The sequence below is a fragment of the Oncorhynchus gorbuscha genome, linkage group LG07, assembly GCF_021184085.1.
Source record: "Oncorhynchus gorbuscha isolate QuinsamMale2020 ecotype Even-year linkage group LG07, OgorEven_v1.0, whole genome shotgun sequence".
NCBI lineage: Eukaryota > Metazoa > Chordata > Actinopteri > Salmoniformes > Salmonidae > Oncorhynchus > Oncorhynchus gorbuscha.
In genome coordinates, this window is record NC_060179.1 from 79,476,021 (window position 1) to 79,499,057 (window position 23,037).

The 23,037-nt window shown below is 44.9% G+C and overlaps 1 protein-coding gene across 4 annotated transcripts in view; it reads left to right on the forward strand.

Moving 5' to 3' along the window:
* The window catches only part of LOC124040407 (brain-specific angiogenesis inhibitor 1-associated protein 2-like), a 143,811-nt gene that overhangs the window by 21,708 nt on the left and 99,066 nt on the right, over positions 1-23,037 (forward strand). For 3 of the 4 annotated variants that reach the window (XM_046357567.1, XM_046357566.1, XM_046357568.1), the window contains exons 2-3: positions 9,609-9,684; positions 16,353-16,439. In XM_046357567.1, the coding sequence (XP_046213523.1) occupies positions 9,609-9,684; positions 16,353-16,439 (163 nt within the window). The remainder of the gene's footprint in view (positions 1-9,608; positions 9,685-16,352; positions 16,440-23,037) is intronic. The other variant, XM_046357569.1, reaches the window with a different exon arrangement.

A 23,037-nucleotide genomic window follows, 5' to 3' on the forward strand; every position in this document is an offset into this window, starting at 1 on the left:
ATCCTGTTCCCAGCTAAAATGCTGTCGCAGGGAAACCGGCTTTGCTCATCTCCTTGGAGCAGCTTTGAAGCACTGATGCTTCGCCAAGCAGACTGGAACCACCGTGTGTGTGTGTGTGTGTGTGTGTGTGTGTGTGTGTGTCTCTGAAATGTAAGATGTGACTGAGGCATTTGTTGAAAACCATGCTGTGCACTCTTTGAATTGCAATTTAATTCAATCTATTTAAATAAGCATGGATTGATGTCTTAGCGACAATCAATGAAAGCAATATAACAGTAGAAATATTAACCTCATGGGCAGTAACATTTACCCCGGTCCAGAGTGTCCCGGGCAGTAATGTTTACCCCGTAATCGCATTAGTCTGCTGCACTACTTTACATTCTCACTCACACACACACACACCACATGCGTACTCATGCATGCAAACCCACACAGTGACATGGGGTGTTTTATCTCTGGTCCTTTGTGAAGCCTCTGGGTATCTCCTTCCCTCTTAACCCCTCTCTTGATTTAAGCTGGAACAGAATCTCTCTTCCATTTCCTTTGATGAAAACTGGAACATCTCCTACTGAAGTATTATGAGGGGCGAGATGAGTATGTTGGCAATCATTTTAAGAATCCATTTCTGTTTTTCATTAGGCTCGATGGCTCTATATTCGCTCTGTATTTGAATTAGCTTGAATGATTTTAAAGACGAGGCCACATTTTAAAGTACATGGTTACAGCAGACCAGTCCAAGGAACCTGCGAACATAAGGCTTCCTCTCCCTAAAAAGCCTTGTGTGACTGTGTACATTCATCTCTTCCTTTTCCCTATTCACCTGTCAAATATTGACTTGCTGAATGGGAGCGTGTGTGTGTAGTTAAATCTGTTTGAATCCTGCTAAATGAACAACTTGTGTTGCTGATTTAGAAACGACTTGTGTTGCTGGTTTTGAGCATGAATTAAGATCGGACAACGCGACATGTTAATCATTTACCTAGTCCTTAACCCTGTGTGTGTGTCACCGGTGATCGGGAAACTCCTTCCTCATTAGCTAGGTCCCTTATTACCATATTCGAGGGCCACTGATGATGATCAGCGGTTGCCGAGGCGGAAGCCTGCAATTTTTATTGGTGTGGGACTGGAGATAATCAGGTGAGGCTCTCTGGGCTAGTGGTGTGTGTGTGTGTGTGTGTGTGTGTGTGTGTGAGAGAGACTCTGCAGTAGAGAGGTGGGTTAATGAACGTTCTTACACAAGGTTTATTTATTTTTTAATCAACAAACCATTTTAACTAGGCAGACTTTGGTGCCAGATGATTGCAGCCTATGTAAGCTCGTACGGAGTGTTTTGTTTGCGTGTGTGTGTGTTTTACTACTTTAGAAACCTGCTGGCTCCGGCAGCAGCATCTTCTCAATGAGACTAGACCTGTCTGATGGTAGTTGCATATCTCACACACACCGTAGTGATCGTCATCTGACGGCTGTTTTATTCAGCGTGTATAAATACATGGGTCTCTCTCTCATTTATGCATCTGTCTCCCTGGTGTATTCAGGATGATTACAATGGCTGGATAGGTTCCAGTGAATGAGTTTGTTTCGTAGTTAATGCTGCCTTATATAACAACAGATACACATAGATGGGTAGGCGGAAGCTAAGGGGAGGGGAGTGGAGGAGAGACAGACAGACAGGGCTATAAATAGGTTGGTCCCAAGGAAACCCTAAAAGCAAACTCGAGCCCATTTCTCTCTTTTGTGTGTATGTGTGTACATGTGTGGATTTCTTCCCTGACTAACAGTGTAGAGACAAAGAATCAGTACATCTGCGACAGAAAAACACTCATAAAATATGTATTTGCTGTGCTTATATTTGTTTCTATAAACAACTTGTGCTTGCTTGTCCTCATCATATTACATCAAATCTAGCATTTTTTTATACATTTAAATTAAACATAAGTGATGCACATCAATGCATTTCACAACTTCCTCTCTTTAAACATGTATATATCCTGTATATATATCCTCCCTCTCTCCCTCTCTTTAAACATCTCACAGCAGATATATCCTGTATATACATCCTCCCTCCTCTTTAAACATTTCTATATCCTGTATATACCTCCTCCCTGTCCTTCCTGCAGATGGTATATCCTGTATTTACGCCCGCCCTCCCTCCCTCCCTTCCTGCAGATGGTATATCCTGTATTTATGCCCGCCCTCCCTCCCTCCCTCCCTTCCTGCAGATGGTATATCCTGTATTTACGCCCTCCCTCCCTCCCTGTCCTTCCTGCAGATGGTATATCCTATCCTGTATTTACGTCCTCCCTCCCTCCCTGTCCTTCCTGCAGATGGTATATCCTGTATTTACGCCCTCCCTCCCTTCCTGCAGATGGTATATCCTGTATTTACGCCCTCCCTCCCTCCATGTCCTTCCCCTGCCTTGTTGCACTTCTGTTTTGATGTCAACTTAAAGTTACAAGCGTCAAGGTGACCTAGAGAAGGCCAGTTGGTACAGACAGTAGGCATTCCTCATGCCATGTCTCTCATAATAATAATAATAATAATAATAATAATAATAATAATAATAATAATAATAATAATATAATAATAATAAGAATAATAAGAATAATAATAATAATAATAATAATAAATTATTTATTATTATGTCTCTCAACATCATAAAGGACACCATTACCAAGAGACTAGAGATGCCCTCCATCCCTTCAGTGTCTGACAGCTCTGTCAGGAAAAGGTTAGAAGGACAAAGTAGAAGAGGAACTCTGTGTGGGAGGAGTGAGAGTTCCAGGATATAGAGAGTGGCTGAACACCTGCTTGGAATTGGACTGTGGTTTTATGCCCTGGGGCAGGGTGATTTGGTTACCATATCGACCCTGTTCCCTCAATCTCTATCTGCACCTGGGCAGCACACAGATGAGCACCTGGGCAGCACACAGATGAGCACCTGGGCAGCACACAGATGAGCACCTGGGCAGCACACAGATGAGCACCTGGGCAGCACACAGATGAGCACCTGGGCAGCACACAGATGAGCACCTGGGCAGCACACAGATGAGCACCTGGGCAGCACACAGATGAGCACCTGGGCAGCACACAGATGAGCACCTGGGCAGCACACAGATGAGCACCTGGGCAGCACACAGATGAGCACCTGGGCAGCACACAGATGAGCACCTGGGCAGCACACAGATGAGCACCTGGGCAGCACACAGATGAGCACCTGGGCAGCACACAGATGAGCACCTGGGCAGCACACAGATGAGCACCTGGGCAGCACACAGATGAGCACCTGGGCAGCACACAGATGAGCACCTGGGCAGCACACAGATGTACATGCTTGTGCACTTGTCAATTATTCCCTGGCTTGCACATTTCACCCCCTCCTTCGCTCTGCCCCTCCTTCGCTCTGCCCTACTTCATTCTCCCCGTCCATGCTTTAATTTTTTTATATTTATTTATATACACAGTACCAGTCAAAAGTTTGGACACACTTACTCAATCATGGGATACAATCATTCTAAATTGTAGAATAATATTGAAGACATCAAAACTATGAAAGAATACATGGAATCATGTAGTAACCAAAAGAGTGTTATACAAATCCAAATATTTGAGATTCTTCAAAGTAGCCACCCTTTGCCTTGACAGCGTTGCACACACTTGACATTCTCTAAACCAGCTTCATGAGGTAGTCACCTGGAATGCATTTCAATGAGAACAGGTGTGCCTTGTTAATTTGTGGAATTTCTTTCCTTAATATGTTTTGGCCAAACAGTTGTGTTGTGACAAGGTTGGGTTGGTATACACGAGATAGCCGTATTTGGTAAAAGGGTTAGTCCACAATATGGCAAGAAGTGCTCAAATAAGAAAAGAGAAATGACATCATTATTTTAAGACATTAGATTCTCTGGATTGACCGACATTCAAGTACTTTGAAAGTTTCAAGTGCAGTCGCAAAAAACATCAAGCGTAATGATGACACTGGCTCTTGTGAAGACTGACACACAAAAGGAAGACTCAGAGTTCCCTCTGCTGCAGAGGATACGTTCATTAGTTAACAGACAATTCTTAACATCAACTGTTCAGAGGAGACTGAGTGAATCAGGCCTTCATGGTGGAATTGTTGCGAAGAAACCACTACTAAAGGACACCAATGGTTCCAACTTCTGTGTCTTTGTGAGATGCTGAGTAGGTGAATGGATGATCTCCGCATGGGTTGTTCCCACTGTGAAGCATGGAGGAGGTGTGATGGTGTTTGTGTGCTTTGCTGGTGACACTGTGATTTATTTAGAATTCAAGGTCACACTTAACCAGCATGTCTACCACAGCATTCTGCAGCGATACGCCATCCTATCTGATTTGTGCTTAGTCCCACTATCAATTGTTTATATACACCTCCAGGCTGTGTCAGGGCTATTTGACCAAGAAGGAGAGTGATGGAGTGCTGCATCAGATGACCTGGCCTCTACAATCCCCTGACCTCAACACAATCATTTTACAATCTTCTATGTATGCCTCAGGGTTTCCATTGGGAAAATATGGCGCTGTTCAACATGACCAGTAGAGAGTAGTCCTAGGCTACTGAGTGAAGAGCTAAATAATCCTAACATTTCCACAACTTAATTTGTAGGTAAACCAATACCCCAAAAATACAAACCTGATTAATTTATCAAGATCAGTCCCCATTTTTGTCTCAGAGCAGTGTGAAATGGTGCTGAAATAGGTGGCCATACGCGGATGGTCTATTCTTCAAATCCTATTATAACAATTGGATATGTTTCAGTAAGCAACCATCTGTTTCCGTCGTCAGCCTACTTTATTCCAATATTTCTGTAATTTAGTGATATGTATTGCCATAGTAATTCATTATGGATCCATCCAGATGTGGTTGGAAAAGAGTGCATTTGGTGGGCTATGCAATAGAGATGGGAGAAGTGACATGCCTCGCAAACAACTATTAATACATTTTAAAGTCCCTAAACTCGGCAAGAGTGTCCTGCTGATAGCCCATCAAGGGTGGATGGCTTCATTAGTATTCTTAAGAACTCCAGCACAGAGATGAGAAAGGAACCTTGAATAATTCAACAATGTGTGTTTATTTTTATTTTACCTTTTTTATTTAACTAGGCAAATCAGTTAACACATTTTTACTTACAATGACGACCTAGGAACAGTGGGTTAACTGCCTTGTTCAGGGGCAGAACGACAGATTTTTACCTTGTCAGCTCGGGGGTTCGATCTAGCAACCTTTCGGTTACTGACCAAACCACTAGGCTGCCTACCGCCCCATAAATTAAATAAATTGCAACATGTTCGGCTAAAGCGATTTGAATGCACGAATGCATTTGACTGTTTTTAATATTGTCCATCAACCAAAGACCGCATCTACCATGGTAGAAATGTTATTGAATTCAATAAAAACAATGCATATTTTTATTAGGCTACTGTGTAGTGTCTTCTTGATCTCCTTCTCGGCAAGAGTCTATTGTCCTGCTAATTGCTCATGTGCGAATTTCTTCTTTTGTATTGGAATTACTGTATTAATTACAGTAATTTACCGTTCTCGGAGTGGAGACATTGCTTGCAGAGTTCACAACTTGTGAAAAGTGTAGCATCTACAGTGGTACAAAATATATTATTGAATTAGATTTTTTTTTAAACGTTTTTATTTTATTAGGCTACTGTGCAGTTTGACAAAAACCAACAGGACAATGAGATGTTTACTGTAGCCTACATAGTAAAGTGTAACATCCTTACATAATCATGACATCAACAACATCCTTACATCTCAATGACACCAAGTACTCATTAACTCTGGACATAAACTTTTGAGACTGAGTATTAATGATGTACACCTGGAGGTTCACTGGTCAAGTGTAACTAAGATGAAATAAACATCTGCATTTTGAGTACATAAAAAAATCATATTTATTAACGAAAGCATAAAGATGTTGTGGAACAAATATTGTATATGCGTGTTCTGACAAAGTATGAAGAAAAGTGAGTGTGAAATTGCTTTGGCGTTTTGACAGGTTTGGCGATCACAAAATCCGTAGGATATTAAAACACTCAAATAGGCAACAGAAGCAGGAACAGCATAGGGGTTGAGTGACTCACTCATTCCTGGTTTATGTTAAAAATGTACATTACTTAAAATGGAGTCTGGTGCTCTCTAATGTGTTGGTAGGTCACTAGGAGTAAACGGATACTGGACTGCAGTCTGGAGTTTAATGATGAAGCAGAGTATACATGTGGTCTGAGTACACAGGGAAACATTGTCTCTGAGTTTCACGAAATTGTACCAAACGGACCAGTTCGTTGCTGGATTCTTCACCGATCTTTTATAGATTCTCCAGAACATGAATATTGTTCAGTTCTCAAGTTCTGTGAGGTGGAAGAAATTCCTTTGTTCTCTCTATGAAAACTCACTCTCTCTATACTGTCTGGCCATGAGAAAGAATCTCCTCCAGGAATTAATGACCTGCCTAACAGCAACCTGGGTGTAAGCGAGGGAGAGAGGGTGGGGGTGGGGTGCTCGCTGTACCCAAAGAGGGCGATTTGAGCACCTGGGCAGCGCACAGATGAGCACCTGGGCAGCGCACAGATGTAACTGCCAGCTAATTGTTTTATTGCTTGATGCAGGACTCTAGTGGCAGAGAGGAGAGACTCTCGGACTGAAACGCTCACACCTCCATTAATTAATGAAAATAGTCATACCCCATAATGACAAAGCAAAAATAGGTTTTTAGAAATGTTTGCTAATTTATCAAACATTTTTAAACAAATTCCTTGTTTACATAAGTATTCAGACCCTTTGCTATGAGACTTAAAATTGAGCTGAGGTGCATCCTGATTCCATTGATCATCCTTGAAGTTTCTACAACTTGACTGGAGTCCACCTGTGGTAAAGTCAATTGATTGTACATGATTTGGCAAGGCCCACACCTGTCTATATAAGGTCCCACAGTTGACAGTGCATGTCAAAGCAAAAACCAAGCCATGAGGTCAAAGCAAAAACCAAGCCATGAGGTCAAAGGCATTGTCTATAGAGCTCCGAGACATTTCTGCAGCATTGAAGGTCCCCAAGAATGTAGTGGCCTCCATTCTTAAATGGAAGAAGTTTGGAACCACTAAGACTCTTCCTAGAGCTGGCCGCCTGGCCAAACTGAGCAATCGGGAGAAGGGCCTTGGTCAGGGAGGTGAGATGGGAGAACCTTCCAGAAAGACTACCATCTCTATAGTGCTCCACCAATCAGGCCTTTTTGTGGTAGAGTGGCCAGATGGAAGCCACTCCTCAGTAAAAGACACAAGACAGCCTGCTTTGGGTTTGCCTAAAGGAACAAGATTGATCTGATGAAACCAAGATTGAACTCTTTGGCCTGAATTCCAAGTGTCATGTCTGGATGAAACCTGGCACCATCCCTACGGTGAAGCATGGTGGTGGCAGCATCCCTACGGTGAAGCATGGTGGTGGCAGCATCATGCTGTGGGGATGCAACGGTTCACCTTCCAACAGGACAACGACCCGAAGCACACAGCCAAGACCATGCAGGAGTGGCTTCAGGACAAGTCTCTGAATGTCCTTGAGTGGCCCAGCCAGAGCCCGATCGAACATCTCTGGAGAGACCTGAAAATGGCTGTGCATCGACACTCCCAATCCGATCTAACAGAGCTTGAGAGGATCTGCAGAGAAGAATGGTAGAAACTCCCGAACTACAGGTGTGCCAAGCTTGTAGCATCATACCCAAGAAGACTCAAGACTGTAATCACTGCCAAAGGTGCTTCATCTAAGTACTGAGTAAAATACCTATGAAAACTTACTGAGTACTTGTGTAAATGTGATATTCCTTTTTTTAAATGTGTAATACATTTGCAAAACAAACTGTTTTTGCTTTGTTATTATGGGCTATTGTTTGGCGAGGGGGGGGGCGGCAATTGAATACAGTTTAGAATAAGGCTGTAACGCAACAAAGTGGAAAAAGTCTAGGGGTCTTAATACTTTCCAAAATGCACTGTATATACAAAAGTATGTTTTCTTTCCTGCTTGAGCTGCCCTGGTCAACGCTGCCCCGGTCAACTCTGCCCCGGTCAACTCTTAAGTGCTGTTTGTTTTGAAGCGGAAACATCTAGGAGCAATATTGGCTCAGCCGCGAAGTGGTATGTCACACAAGCGGACAGAACTGGTCCGCCGAGTGCTGAAGCGTGTGCAAATATCGTCTGTCCTCGGTTGCAACACTAACGAGTTCCAATCTGCATCTGTAAGCAACGTCAGCACTGTTAGTCAGCAGCTTCATGAAATGGGTTTCCGTGGCAGCACACAAGCCTACGATCACCATGTGAAATGCCCAAGCATCCGCTTGAGTGGTGTTAAGCCGCAATTGCATTCTGGTGCAGTGGAAATGCGTTCTCTGGAGTGATGAATCACACTTCACCATCTGTCAGTCTGACAGATGAATCTGAGTTTGACGGATGCCAGGAGAACGCTATCTGCCCGATTGCATAGTGCCAACTATATTGTTGGTTGGAGGAGGAATAATGGTCTGGGGCTGTTTTTCATGGTTTGGGCCCCTTAGTTCCAGTGAAAGGAAATCTTAACACTACAGGATACAATGACATTGTAGATGATGATTTTGTGCTTCCAACTGTGTGGCAACAGTTTGGGGAAGGCCCTTTCCTGTTTCAGCATGACAATACCCCTGTGCACAAAGTGAGGTTCATACAGATTTTTTTTTTAAATCGGTGTGGAACTTGACTGGCCTGCACAGAGCCCTGACCTCAACCCAATCGAACACCTTTGGGATGAATTGGAACGGCGACTGCGAGCCACGCCTAATCGCCCAACACCAGTGCCCGACGTCGCTAATGCGCTTGTGGCTGAATGGAAGCAAGTCCTCCCTCCCAAGCAATGTTCCAACATGTGGATGAGATGTTCAACGAGCAGGTGTCAGGTGTATAATCCTATTTTCTCATGATTGTCTCATCATACTTCAGTTCTAGTAATGAGGATATTGTAATGTAGTTTTATTTTTCCGTGAGCGTATATGCAGAAGATTATGCTGGATGCCACCCAACCAAGCCACCTGAATCCCCTCCAGCAGACATTCTACGCACAGTTCGATGCATTATATTCATTATCAACCCCCTGCTGTGGCCAGCTAGCACCACGCTAGCACCAACCTCAAGCCAACTAAGCTAGCTGAATCTCCTCTCCTCTTTCCTGTTTTCGTGTCATCCAATTCTATTCCCCGTCCTTGTTCCCTCATGTCTCTGCATAACCGAAAAAGTAATTAGCACAAACAACATGACCTGAGAGAGACCGAGAGTGAGTGAGAGAGACTGCCTCTTGAGCTGGGCTGCCCGGGCATCAACACCCACATCCCTCTCGCTCCTTCTCTCCTTCGCCTGGGTGTGACTGATGCCCATCTACACTCTTGTACCCGATTGGCTAAGCCAAACGAGTTGTGTGCGTGAGTGAGCTGGTAGGAGTCGCATACTTGCAGTGTGTGAGCGCCGGTGTGTGTGTGAATGCACACCCCGATTACAGAGTAGAGCGCTGCTTCTGCTATGCTTATAGCTGCTCAGTCTGACTAAACTGTTTTTATTTCTCTTTTCAGTCCATTATGGAGCAGTTCAACCCGTGCTTGCGGAACTTCGTGGCCATGGGGAAGAGTTACGAGAAGGCCCTATCCAGTGAGTACATCCTCTTTATCTCATCCCCCTCTCACCCCCCCCCCCCCACTCACCTCCTGTCCAGAGGACCAGACCAGACCTGACACTATCTTGCTGTTGCTTTTTAGTCTCCTGATTTACCTGAACTAGAGATGAGCTCAGATGCTGGTGAAGTAGCCTGTAGTCCGTTTCCTCTTGTAGCCCTTCCGATCTCTTGTAGGACTTCGCTATGAAAGATTCTGCTGGGTGCCCCTACAGAAAAACCACATGATGTTTCACGTGATCACAATGCAAAGTGTTCCCAAAAACACATAATTTATTTCCCCCCCCCACATGTGAAATCGTGTGCTTTTTCTGTAAGAGATGCTTTCAGTTACATGGACTGATTTTGATATTTTTTTGCGAGGCTCAGGCTGCCTTCCTCATGTCATCTTAGTCTGTTCCATGTCCACATCGTGGCCTCCACTTCACCTGCATGCCGTCTACCTCTTTATGTTTTTATTTGTGTGTGTGTGTGTGTGTGTGTGTGTGTGTGTGTGTGTGTGTGTGTGTGTGCGCAATACGGTTAAAGGGTGCAGGAGGACAACCATTTTGAGAGGGGGGAGGTCAGGTGGAGCTAAGAGAATAAAAATGGCCCCATAAAAGAACAACCATATTGAGGGAGATGGAGAGAAAAGGAGACCAGATGCTGCTGGAAGTGGTGTTGGAGGGCCAGTAGGAGGCACTCTTTCCTCTGGTCTAAAAAAATATCCCAATGCCCCAGGGCAGTGATTGGGGACACTGCCCTGTGCAGGGTGCAGTCTTTCGGATGGGCCGTTAAACGGGTGTCCTGACTCTCTGAGGTCATTAAATATCCCATGGCACTTATCGTAAGAGTAGGGGTGTTAACCCCGGTGTCTTGGCTAAATTCCCAATCTGGCCCTCAAACCGTCACGGTCACCTAATAATCCCCAGTTTACGATTGGCTCGTTCATCCCCCTCCTCTCCCCTGTAACTATTCCCCAGGTCATTGCTGTAAATGAGAACGTGTTCTCGGTCAACTTACCTGGTAAAATTACGGATAAATAAATGTTTTGACCTAATAAATATCTATTTTATCCATCTATATACACCGTATGGAGCTTGTCCAGCACTGTGGAGGTATAGGAGAACGTGTCTACTACTGTATGTGGCAGTCCATCGGGGTGTTTGGCCAGAAACCCAAAGGTTGCTAGTTAGAATCCGAGCCAATTAGTTTTTTTTTTAAATGGTTGAGCTTCCCTTGAGCAAGGCACTTAACCCTAAATGCTCCCAGGTCACCGTCAATGATGGCGGATCCCTGTTCGTGACCCCACTCTCCGACGTTGTCTCATGGGGAGTGGGATATGCAAGACTGACATTTTCATTTCACACGGTACAGGACAGATGTAAAAAAATAAATACATGTTTAACCCCCCCACTCATGTTTTCTGAGCAAATTGTTGAAGACTGTAAAAAAGAAAACAGCAAATCAGAGCCAAGTGATTACACATTTTTGAAATCAGCCCAAGTATTGCCATGCCTGATATTGAGTTGGACTTCCTTTTGCCCTCAGAACAGCCTCGGTTTGTCGGGGCATGAACTACAGGGTGTCTAAAGCATTCCACAGGGATTTTGGTCCATGTTAACTCCAATGCTTCGCAAAGTTGTGTCAAGTTGCCAGGATGCCCTTTGGGAGGGGGTGGACCATTTTTGGTACACAAGGGGAAACTGTTGAGCTTGAAAAACCTAGCAGCTTTGTAGTTCTTGACACAAACCGGTGTGCCTGGCATCTACTACCATAACATGTTCAAAGGCTCTTAAATCTATTGTCTTGTCCATTCAAACGCTGAATAACAGACATGCACAATCCATGTCTCAAGGCTAAAAAAATATATATTTTTAACCGGTCTCTTCCCCTTCATCTACACTGATTGACGTGGATTTAACACGTGACATCAATAAGGGATCATAGCTTTCACCTGGATTCACCTGGTCAGTCTGTCATGGAAAGAGCAGGTGTTCCTATTGTTTCATATGCGATCGTATACAAATGTAGGCAAGGTTTGAAATGATTGTTTTTGGTCAAATATTGTATCTGTTTAGGCTTCTTGCAGTCAATTATGTTCCGGGTCCCTGACCATCGGTTCGAGAGAGAGAAATCACCCCCAGGCTGAACCTAGTTGATGCTCCATGCTGTACCGGGTTCACACTTGTACATGTGCGAAACAAGAAAAAATGTGAGCACCCCCTATTTGATCTTTTTATGAACATCCATTTTTAATAAGGATTTCTTGTTGAAATACAGTTTTCAGTTGAATAGAATGGTGGGGAATTGGACATGCTGCACTATGAATCTATGGTAGACTGGGAAAGCATGGTCCTACACAGTGTCTCCTCAGCCATGCCTCTAATGTAGTGTTGTCTCTAATGTAGTGCTGTCTCCAGCTGTAGGTTACTGGTCTCTAATGTAGTGCTGTCTCCAGCTGTAGGTTACTGGCCTCTAATGTAGTGCTGTCTCAGCTGTAGGTTACTGGCCTCTAATGTAGTGCTGTCTCAGCTGTAGGTTACTGGTCTCTAATGTAGTGCTGTCTCAGCTGTAGGTTACTGGCCTCTAATGTAGTGCTGTCTCAGCTGTAGGTTACTGGTCTCTAATGTAGTGCTGTCTCCAGCTGTAGGTTACTGGTCTCTAATGTAGTGTTGTCTCCAGCTGTAGGTTACTGGTCTCTAATGTAGTGCTGTCTCCAGCTGTAGGTTACTGGTCTCTAATGTAGGAGCAGGCAAAGAGGGTGAGAGAGGGAGAGAAAGGACTGGAGAGGGAGAGAAAGGACTGGAGAGGGAGAGAAAGGACTGGAGAGGGAGAGAAAGGACTGGAGAGGGAGAGAAAGGACTGGAGAGGGAGAGAAAGGACTGGAGAGGGAGAGAAAGGACTGGAGAGGGAGAGAAAGGACTGGAGAGGGAGAGAAAGGACTGGAGAGGGAGAGAAAGGACTGGAGAGGGAGAGAAAGGACTGGAGAGGGAGGGAGAAAGGACTGGAGAGGGAGGGAGAAAGGACTGGAGAGGGAGGGAGAAAGGACTGGAGAGGGAGGGAGAAAGGACTGGAGAGGGAGGGAGAAAGGACTGGAGAGGGAGGGAGAAAGGACTGGAGAGGGAGGGAGAAAGGACTGGAGAGGGAGGGAGAAAGGACTGGAGAGGGAGGGAGAAAGGACTGGAGAGGGAGGGAGAAAGGACTGGAGAGGGAGGGAGAAAGGACTGGAGAGGGAGAGATAGACATGCAGGATATATGAAGCTCTAAGGACCAATAAAGGAGGACTCAGTGTTGTCTGATAAGAATAAAAATAGCTACACAGCTCCAGGATGGAAAATTAAACTTCTTGATTGCAGATCAGGCGCAGAACTGAGGTTCCGGCTTAGGCTGTCGTTACAAAGGCAAAGGGCACAGCCAGCATTCAAATCACCACCGTGTGCCTCGTGGGCCTCCATACACTAACAGAAAATGTACATATGCCAGTTCTGCCTCTGCTCTTAGGAGAAGAAAGGGAACCCATAAATCGCAACAGGGAACAAGGAGTGGTGCTTGGCTGGACTTGAGGTCCTTAGAGCTTTTGTTGACGAATATCATGATTCGGTCTAGGGAGAGAGCTGCCTGCTTCTACAGTACCAGTCAAAGGTTTGGACACACTAATCATTTCAAGGGTTTTTCTTTGTTTTTAATATTTTTTACTTTTGTAGAATCATAGTAAAGACATCAACACTATGAAATAACACATATGGAATCATGTAGTAACCCAAAAAGGGTTAAACAAATCTAAATGTATTTTATATTTGAGATTCTTCAAAGTAGCCACCCTTTGCCTTGATGACAGCTTTGTACGCTCTTGGCATTCTCTCAACCAGTTTCATGAAGAATGCTTTTCCTTGGAGATGCTGTTTGTTTGATTTTGGAGGATAGGAGAGTGTGTAGTGGATGCAGGGCTTGAATAGGATGCAATGCTTAGACTGGTATTTAGCCAGCTGTTCTGTTTAGTTTTGGGACTGGAGAAGGGTGGGGCAATTTCACACAGCACACAACCGTACTGGCATCATGTTGAATGTAGGGCAATTTCACACAACCCGCAAGGGTATCATGTTGGAAGGTGGGGCGGAGAGACATTTCTCAACAGGGACAAGTTGTGTTGTAGAGATGGAGGAGATTCGGAAGGGTGAGGGCTGAATGGATTTTGTAGAGGGGAAGGATGGAGAGGAAGAGAAATGCGGTGAATTTGGAAGAAGATGGATGGAGTACTAAACGCATCAAGCTGCTGATCTGGTTGACACGGATTTTACTCCTCAAGAGTGTTTTAATTTACTTTGGAATAGGTGGGAAGAATGGATGTCTTGTCACCACCTCCCATTCTGTAGACCTATCTGCTTCGTATCGGAGGTGTAATCCTCTTTACTGTACACACACACACACACACACACACACACACACACACACACACACACACACACACACACACACACACACACACACACACACACACACACACACAATCCCCCCCGACAGCAGAGCTCGAACGTCTTGTCCCAGTTAATACAGCTTTACCTGGCCTGCCACACTTCACCGTCCCTCGCTCTATCCCCCTTGGCTGGGATTTCTGTGGACATCGTTAAATAGCCCATCCATCCACGCAAGGGTTTACCACACCGCACTCTACAATCCACCTGTACCCTCTCACCCACACTCTCCTATCGCACCTGGACTCAACCAAAGCTGGGCTCAGGAAGATCCGAGTGAGGGTCTCTCTTCCTGGAAGTAATCAGTCAGATTGAACCCCAGCTACAGGGCAGTAGGCTTTAGGACCTTGGTTCTGGAGGCAAGGGCTGTTTTCAGTTCAGTAACCTCAAGACAAAGATTCTGATAACGGTAGAGAAAGGAAATAACTGATAAAGGAAGGATTACGGGAGGAAGTTTGTGCAGACTGAGGCTTGAGAAACGATCCTCAGGAGAGGTGGATTGATTGATTGATAGATAGATAGATAGATAGATAGATAGATAGATAGATAGATAGATAGATAGATAGATAGATAGATAGATAGATAGATAGATAGATAGAGGGACAGACAGGTTCCTCAGAGGAGAGGTGGACAGATGGACAGAGACGGGTTCCTCAGAGGAGAGGTGGATAGATGGAGGGACAGAGACAGGTTCCTCAGAGGAGAGGTGGATTGATAGATAGATGGAGGGACAGACTGGTTCCTCAGAGGAGAGGTGGGCAGATGGAGGGACAGAGACGGGTTCAAGCCCTTCTGTTAGACAATCAATTTTGTCTCTTAACTTTGAAGTGGGAAGGAATATTGCTAACGATACAGCAAAGGCTGTTGGGTAGTATTCCCATATGACTGTAGCACTCTATCACAGGAGGCTGCTGAGAGGAGGATGTCTCATAATAATGACTGGAATGGAATCAATGGAATGGTATCAAACACATGGAAAACATGTTTAATGTGTTTACCATTCCGTTGATTCCATTCCAGCCGTTACTATGAGCACGTCCTCCCCAATTAAGGTGCATGGGGACGCCAGTGCTCAGTAAAGACCGTTAACCGTTTTAGAACATATTTAAATGGTTCACCATGCAGTGGATCCATATTCAGGATGTATTTTGGGTAACACTTTATTTAACAGCCCGGTTTAAAATGGCACTTCCGTAATATTTTAATGTTACGAACTAAGAAACTGTGCAGTAACCGTCTATGTTTAGTATGACTCTGCTTGCTCACATGGTTTAGTAAAGCTGTGACACTCCTTATCAATATGGATCAGCTCAAGGTCATACTCTGTCAGCTTCTCGGCCTTCCTCTCTCTTTCCTCTCGTTGTGACCACCACTCCCTAAACGACTTACCCCTGACCTGGTCTTATTCACCATGACTTCCCATTCCCTGCTTCTAGCTGCCTGGTGCAGGACTGTGTGGGTGAGCCATGCTTGCTGTGTGTGTAAATTCCCTGGACGGAGACCTGAGTCGCAGAGGTCGTAGGCAGAACGGTCTATCTTGCCTTCCCTGGTCTTCCCTTGCTTTACTTTCTCTGGCCTCTGTTTCATGTAGTTCTCTTTTCATTCAGCATCTGCTCTGTCCACCAGTAGTTACTGCACTTTCCTCTCGAGCCACCATTGTTATTTGTAGCATTAGCTCTTTTCATTGTAGCATTAGCTCTTTTCATTGTAGCATTAGCTCTTTTCATTGTAGCATTAGCTCTTTTCATTGTAGCATTAGCTCTTTTCATTGTAGCATTAGCTCTCTTCATTGTAGCATTAGCTCTCTTCATTGTAGCATTAGCTCTCTTCATTGTAGCATTAGCTCTCTTCATTGTAGCTGCTTGTAGCATTAGCGCTTTTCATTGTAGCTGCTTGTAGCATTAGCGCTTTTCATTGTCGCCAGTGGTAGCTTGTATCCTTTTCCATTGTAACTTGAAGTAGCCTTTTACGTAGTAGCCTGTTGTAGCCTTGCTATAGAACTTTCCTTTGTACTTTATACTAGCCTAGCTCTTTCCATTGTAGCAATTACTCTTTTCATTGCAGCATTTAGCCCCTTCCCTAATTGACTGGGGCTATAGCTATAGGGGAGGGATGCTGGGGTGAAGATTACGTTAATGTCCAATATTTCCACTCCGCCCCTGATCTGACGCCCAATGCTTCCATGTTTCCAGGTGTCACATTTGCTGCAAAGGGCTACTTCGAGGCACTGGTGAGGATGGGAGAGATGGCCAGCGAAAGTCAAGGCTCTAAGGATCTTGGTGAGTCCTAGTTGTGGCAATAGGGGGTTGCAGCACCCCTAGTGGGGTAGAGGGGGGTTGCATGGAGACATGCCAGACAGGGCTGGATGGTTGTGGGGGTGAATGGGAATTGACGGTTTGAAAAGGACAAGCAGCCGATGCACACGCGTGTACAGCAAACATGTTGAAACGCACTCAAGCAAATCCTGTTGTAGTTGTTTTATAGTCAGTCATTTTAAGACTCTGTAATTGGGAAGAAGAGCTTACAGTGTTCTTGCATTCACCACTGAGGCAATCACGTCCCCTTACAGTTCATCTCTGATATTTGATATGGAAATGTTGTTTTGTTGGGTTCTAGCTTGAAATATATTTATTCCTGTTACCAGCTCGTTCATGTGCTTCCTCTCTCATCCTTATGAAAACATTCTGTCTCTGAGACGGGCCCCTTTTGTACTTGGCATCCGGTCACATAAACATTTGAACGTTGATCATCTGATCGAACCCACAATACGTTAATCACTACTACTAGGCCACTTGCATAGTTATAAATGTACTAAAATGTGCTCCAGTCAATTAGTCAGTTTCCAACAGTTTACCTCTTGTTTTGCCTCAACTTTCTCTGAATTATGTTTTTATTTTGTATTGTAGCCCAGAGTAAGTAAATATTCACTTGAATTTCAAAACATTATCATGCTGCGGATTTTCTTTTCATTCATAACATTCAATAGGGATTATTGGTAATGTTTCTTAATTGGACTGTTTTGGGGCTGTTGACTTCTCTCCTTGTCCTTTTACAGTCAGAACAGTTTTCACACTGGAACAGCTACAACCTGTGAATGGACCAGTTTGGGTTGTATTGGTCTGTTAGGCTGACGCACACTTAGAGGTGGAGAAAGACTAAGGATGGTGCTGTGGCTGGGGGATGGTGTGTAGACTGTGGTGATGGTAGGAGGGCAAGGGTCAGATTGGAGGTGAAACTGGTAGGATGGTGCTGTGGCGGGGGGATGGTGTGTAGACTGGTGATGGTGGGAGGGCAAGGGTCAGATTGGAGGCAAGATGGGGAGGGGAAACTGGTAGGATGGTGATGGCAGCAAGTGGTCTCTTCCAATGACATCTGTAAGAAATTTCTACATTAAGACTCCAGCATGCTCCACTGCAGTTATTTCTTCAACAGCTTTATGTTTTTATTGATATCTATTGGTTTTTATGGTTGCAGTCATATACATCGGTAACAGAAAGTATGTGAACCCTTTGGAATTACCTGGATTTCGGCATAAATTTGTCATAAAATGTGATCTGATCTTCATCTAAGTCACAACAATAGACAAACACAGTCTGCTTAAACTAATAACACACAAACAATGTTTTCATGTCTATTGAACACACCATGTAAACATTCACAGTGCAGGGTGGGAAAAGCATGTGAACCCTTGGATTTAATAACTGGTTGAGCCTCCTTTGGCAGCAATAATCTCAACCAAACATTTTCTGTAGTTGCGGATTAGACCTGCACAACGGTCAGGAGGAATTTTGGGCCATTCCTCTTTAGAAAACTGTTTCAGTTCAGCAATACTCTTGATATGTCTGGCGTGAGCTCATATCTCGAGGTCATGCCACAGCATCTCGATCTCTAACCAACATCTCCAATCTCGTCTCATTGATTGGACTCCAGGTAGCTTTTTACAACCCACACTGTGAATGTTTAAATTATGTATTCAATATAGACAAGAAAAATACTATCATTTGTGTGTTATTAGTTGAAGCACACTGGGTTTGCCTATTGTTGTGACTTGGGTGAAGATCAGATCAAATTTGATGACCAATTTATGCAGAAATAAAAGGGTTCACATACTTTTCTTGCCACTGTATGTATACAGCTAGCCACTATGTATACAGCTAGCCACTGTATGTAGACAGCTAGCCACTGTATGTAGACAGCTAGCCACTGTATGTAGACAGCTAGCCACTGTATGTAGACAGCTAGCCACTGTATGTAGACAGCTAGCCACTGTATGTAGACAGCTAGCCACTGTATGTAGACAGCTAGCCACTGTATGTAGACAGCTAGCCACTGTATGTAGACAGCTAGCCACTATGTATACAAATCAAATCAAATTTATTTATATAGCCCTTCGTACATCAGCTGATATCTCAAAGTGCTGTACAGAAACCCAGCCTAAAACCCCAAACAGCAAACAATGCAGGTTTAAATGCACGGTGGCTAGGAAAAACTCCCTAGAAAGGCCAAAACCTAGGAAGAAACCTAGAGAGGAACCAGGCTATGTGGGGTGGCCAGTCCTCTTCTGGCTGTGCCGGGTAGAGATTATAACAGAACATGACCAAGATGTTCAAATGTTCATAAATGACCAGCATGGTCAAATAATAATAAGGCAGAACAGTTGAAACTGGAGCAGCAGCACAGTCAGGTGGACTGGGGACAGCAAGGAGCCATCATGTCAGGTAGTCCTGGGGCACGGTCCTAGGGCTCAGGTCCTCCGAGAGAGAGAAAGAAAGAGAGAGAATTAGAGAGAGCATATGTGGGGTGGCCAGTCCTCTTCTGGCTGTGCCGGGTGGAGATTATAACAGAACGTGGCCAAGATGTTCAAATGTTCATAAATGACCAGCATGGTTGAATAATAGTAAGGCAGAACAGTTGAAACTGGAGCAGCAGCATGGCCAGGTGGACTGGGGACCGCAAGGAGTCATCATGTCAGGTAGTCCTGGGACATGGTCCTAGGGCCCAGGCCAGTTGAAACTGGAGCAGCAGCATGGCCAGGTGGACTGGGGACAGCAAGGAGTCATCATGTCAGGTAGTCCTGGGGCATGGTCCTAGGGCTCAGGTCCTCCGAGAGAGAGAAAGAAAGAGAGGAGAGAATTAGAGAACGCACACTTAGATTCACACAGGACACCGAATAGGACAGGAGAAGTCCTCCAGATATAACAAACTGACCCTAGCCTCCCGACACATAAACTACTGCAGCATAAATATTGGAGGCTGAGACAGGAGGGGTCAGGAGACACTGTGGCCCCATCCGAGGACACCCCCGGACAGGGCCAAACAGGAAGGATATAACCCCACCCACTTTGCCAAGGCACAGCCCCCACACCACTAGAGGGATATCTTCAACCACCAACTTACCATCCTGAGACAAGGCCGAGTATAGCCCACAAAGATCTCCGCCACGGCACAACCCAAGGGGGGGGCGCCAACCCAGACAGGCTGACCACAACAGTGAATCAACCCACCCAGGTGACGCACCCCCCCCAGGGATGGCATGAGAGAGCCCCAGCAAGCCAGTGACTCAGCCCCCGTAACAGGGTTAGAGGCAGAGAATCCCAGTGGAAAGAGGGGAACCGGCCAGGCAGAGACAGCAAGGGCGGTTCGTTGCTCCAGAGCCTTTCCGTTCACCTTCCCACTCCTGGGCCAGACTACACTCAATCATATGACCCACTGAAGAGATGAGTCTTCAGTAAAGACTTAAAGGTTGAGACCGAGTTTGCGTCTCTGACATGGGTAGGCAGACCGTTCCATAAAAATGGAGCTCTATAGGAGAAAGCCCTGCCTCCAGCTGTTTGCTTAGAAATTCTAGGGACAATTAGGAGGCCTGCCTCTTGTGACCGTAGCATACGTGTAGGTATGTACGGCAGGACCAAATCAGAGAGGTAGGTAGGAGCAAGCCCATGTAATGCTTTGTAGGTTAGCAGTAAAACCTTGAAATCAGCCCTTGCTTTGACAGGAAGCCAGTGTAGAGAGGCTAGCACTGGAGTAATATGATCAAATTTTTTGGTTCTAGTCAGGATTCTAGCAGCCGTATTTAGCACTAACTGAAGTTTATTTAGTGCTTTATCCGGGTAGCCGGAAAATAGAGCATTGCAGTAGTCTAACCTAGAAGTGACAAAAGCATGGATTAATTTTTCTGCATCATTTTTGGACAGAAAGTTTCTGATTTTTGCAATGTTACGTAGATGGAAAAAAGCTGTCCTCGAAATGGTCTTGATATGTTCTTCAAAAGAGAGATCAGGGTCCACAGTAACGCCGAGGTCCTTCACAGTTTTATTTGAGACGACTGTACAACCATTAAGATTAATTGTCAGATTCAACAGAAGATCTCTTTGTTTCTTGGGACCTAGAACAAGCATCTCTGTTTTGTCCGAGTTTAATAGTAGAACGTTTGCAGCCATCCACTTAAAAAAAAATATGCCATTTAGCAGACGCTTTTATCCAAAGCGACTTACAGTCATGTGTGCATACATTCTACGTATGGGTGGTCCCGGGGATCGAACCCACTACCCTGGCGTTACAAGCGCCATGCTCTACCAACTGAGCTACAGAAGGACTTCCTTATGTCTGAAATACATGCTTCTAGCGAGGGCAATTTTGGGGCTTCACCATGTTTCATTGAAATGTACAGCTGTGTGTCATCCGCATAGCAGTGAAAGTTTACATTATGTTTTCGAATAACATCCCCAAGAGGTAAAATATATAGTGAAAACAATAGTGGTCCTAAAACAGAACCTTGAGGAACACCGAAATTTACAGTTGATTTGTCAGAGGACAAACCATTCACAGAGACAAACTGATATCTTTCCGACAGATAAGATCTAAACCAGGCCAGAACATGTCCGTGTAGACCAATTTGGGTTTCCAATATCTCCAAAAGAATGTGGTGATCGATGGTATCAAAAGCAGCACTAAGGTCTAGCTAGCCACTGTATGTATACATGTATGTATACATGTATACAACTAGCCACTGTATGTATACAACTAGCCACTGTATGTATACAACTAGCCACTGTATGTATACAACTAGCCACTGTATGTATACAGCTAGCCACTGTATGTATATAACTAGCCACTGTATGTATACAGCTAGCCTATATATTCAGCTTCATGTTTTCAGTCAGACCGAGTCACATGTTCGAAGAATGGGACTGTCTTGCCTCCTGAATCTGAGCACTGTGTAGTTAAGACTCACTCACTCTGAGGGGAATTTGGATAGCAGACAGCTGTGGCTTGGAGGGAAGAGGTGAGAGGTCAGAGGTGAGATTGGAAAATAGAAAAGAAAAGCTCTCAACATTCATTATTCAGACTTTGTCTTTTTTTTTTTTTTTTGTCCTTTCACATTTTGTCTGATGGTTTCATCTCTTCATTCCTCCACTTAGCCTGTCTGTCTCTGTCTGTCTCTGTGTCTGTCTCTGTCTGTCTCTGTGTCTGTGTCTGTCTGTGAATACTGATTGAACTGCGTTTGATTGCCTACTCCAATCTGAACCTTTTTATAGTCTGTATTCAGCCTCAGTGACAGTATCTGTGCCGTGATCGGATTCCAACACAGCACCCAGTAATAGTAGCGAAGCCATTCGTTCAGAGGAGGATTTCTTATTGCAGAAAATAGTATGCTAGCGCAGAAGACCCCATTAATGAGGCTGCTGGTTTAATTAATGCTACATCCCAGTGACCTCATCTTAAACTGTCCATAAACACGTGTTCATCCATCTCCATATTGGTTCTGTCCTCTCTATTGTCCCTCAACTACTGTGTGTGTGCTCTGCGTTATATGAGGTCCGTTGGTTGTTTTTGCATCCCTAGCTATGACTCAGCACAATTAACCCTCCTCCCTCTAATCCCTCTGCAGTCAGTGACAGGCAGGGTTGAAGAGAGGCGACTGATGCTGTCTCTGGACATCAGTGTGCCTAAAGGGGTGTGTGTGTGTGTGTGTGCCTTCTGACAGTACTTGCAAGTATGATGTTCAAAACATCACAAGATGATGTTTTACGTGTTTGTTCCTTGTAGTTTAATGGCAACTCAGTCAGGCTAGCCTGCAGTGATAATGTGATTGCATGATCAGCCATTCCACCTTCACACGGTAATGAAAGAGGTGTACATTCCAGTTAACTACAGTCTGATTGTATTCGACAGCTGACTGTTTGTAAGACGAGAGAGGGACGCAGAAAGGCATTACTATAGCCTGAGGGATAAACATTGAATAGTCTACAACATGACAGCCATTATTCACACAATGTTCCTAACGCCAGCCCATTACATTGTTGGTCAACCCCAGTGTAGTCTGGTCAACCCCAGTGTAGTCTGGTCAACCCCAGTGTAGTCTGGTCAACCCCAGTGTAGTCTGGTCAGCCCCAGTGTAGTCTGGTCAGCCCCAGTGTAGTCTGGTCAGCCCCAGTGTAGTCTGGTCAGCCCCAGTGTAGTCTGGTCAGCCCCAGTGTAGTCTGGTCAGCCCCAGTGTAGTCTGGTCAGCCCCAGTGTAGTCTGGTCAGCCCCAGTGTAGTCTGGTCAGCCCCAGTGTAGTCTGGTCAGCCCCAGTGTAGTCTGGTCAGCCCCAGTGTAGTCTGGTCAGCCCCAGTGTAGTCTGGTCAGCCCCAGTGTAGTCTAGTCAGCCCCAGGGAGGAATGGATGGGAAGAGGAGTGTTGGGATGGAGGGATAGGAGGGACGTCAGCGCTCTGCTGCGGCATGAAGCAGAAACGCTTTTCCAGCCTGCTCACTTTCATTATCCACAGGCCCCATGATTCTGTCTCTTTCTCCTTGTGTCAGTTTGCTTTTCATAGCCAAGCATTGAGGTCGAGAGACGAAACCTAAGATCACACAGGACACTAGATAAGACA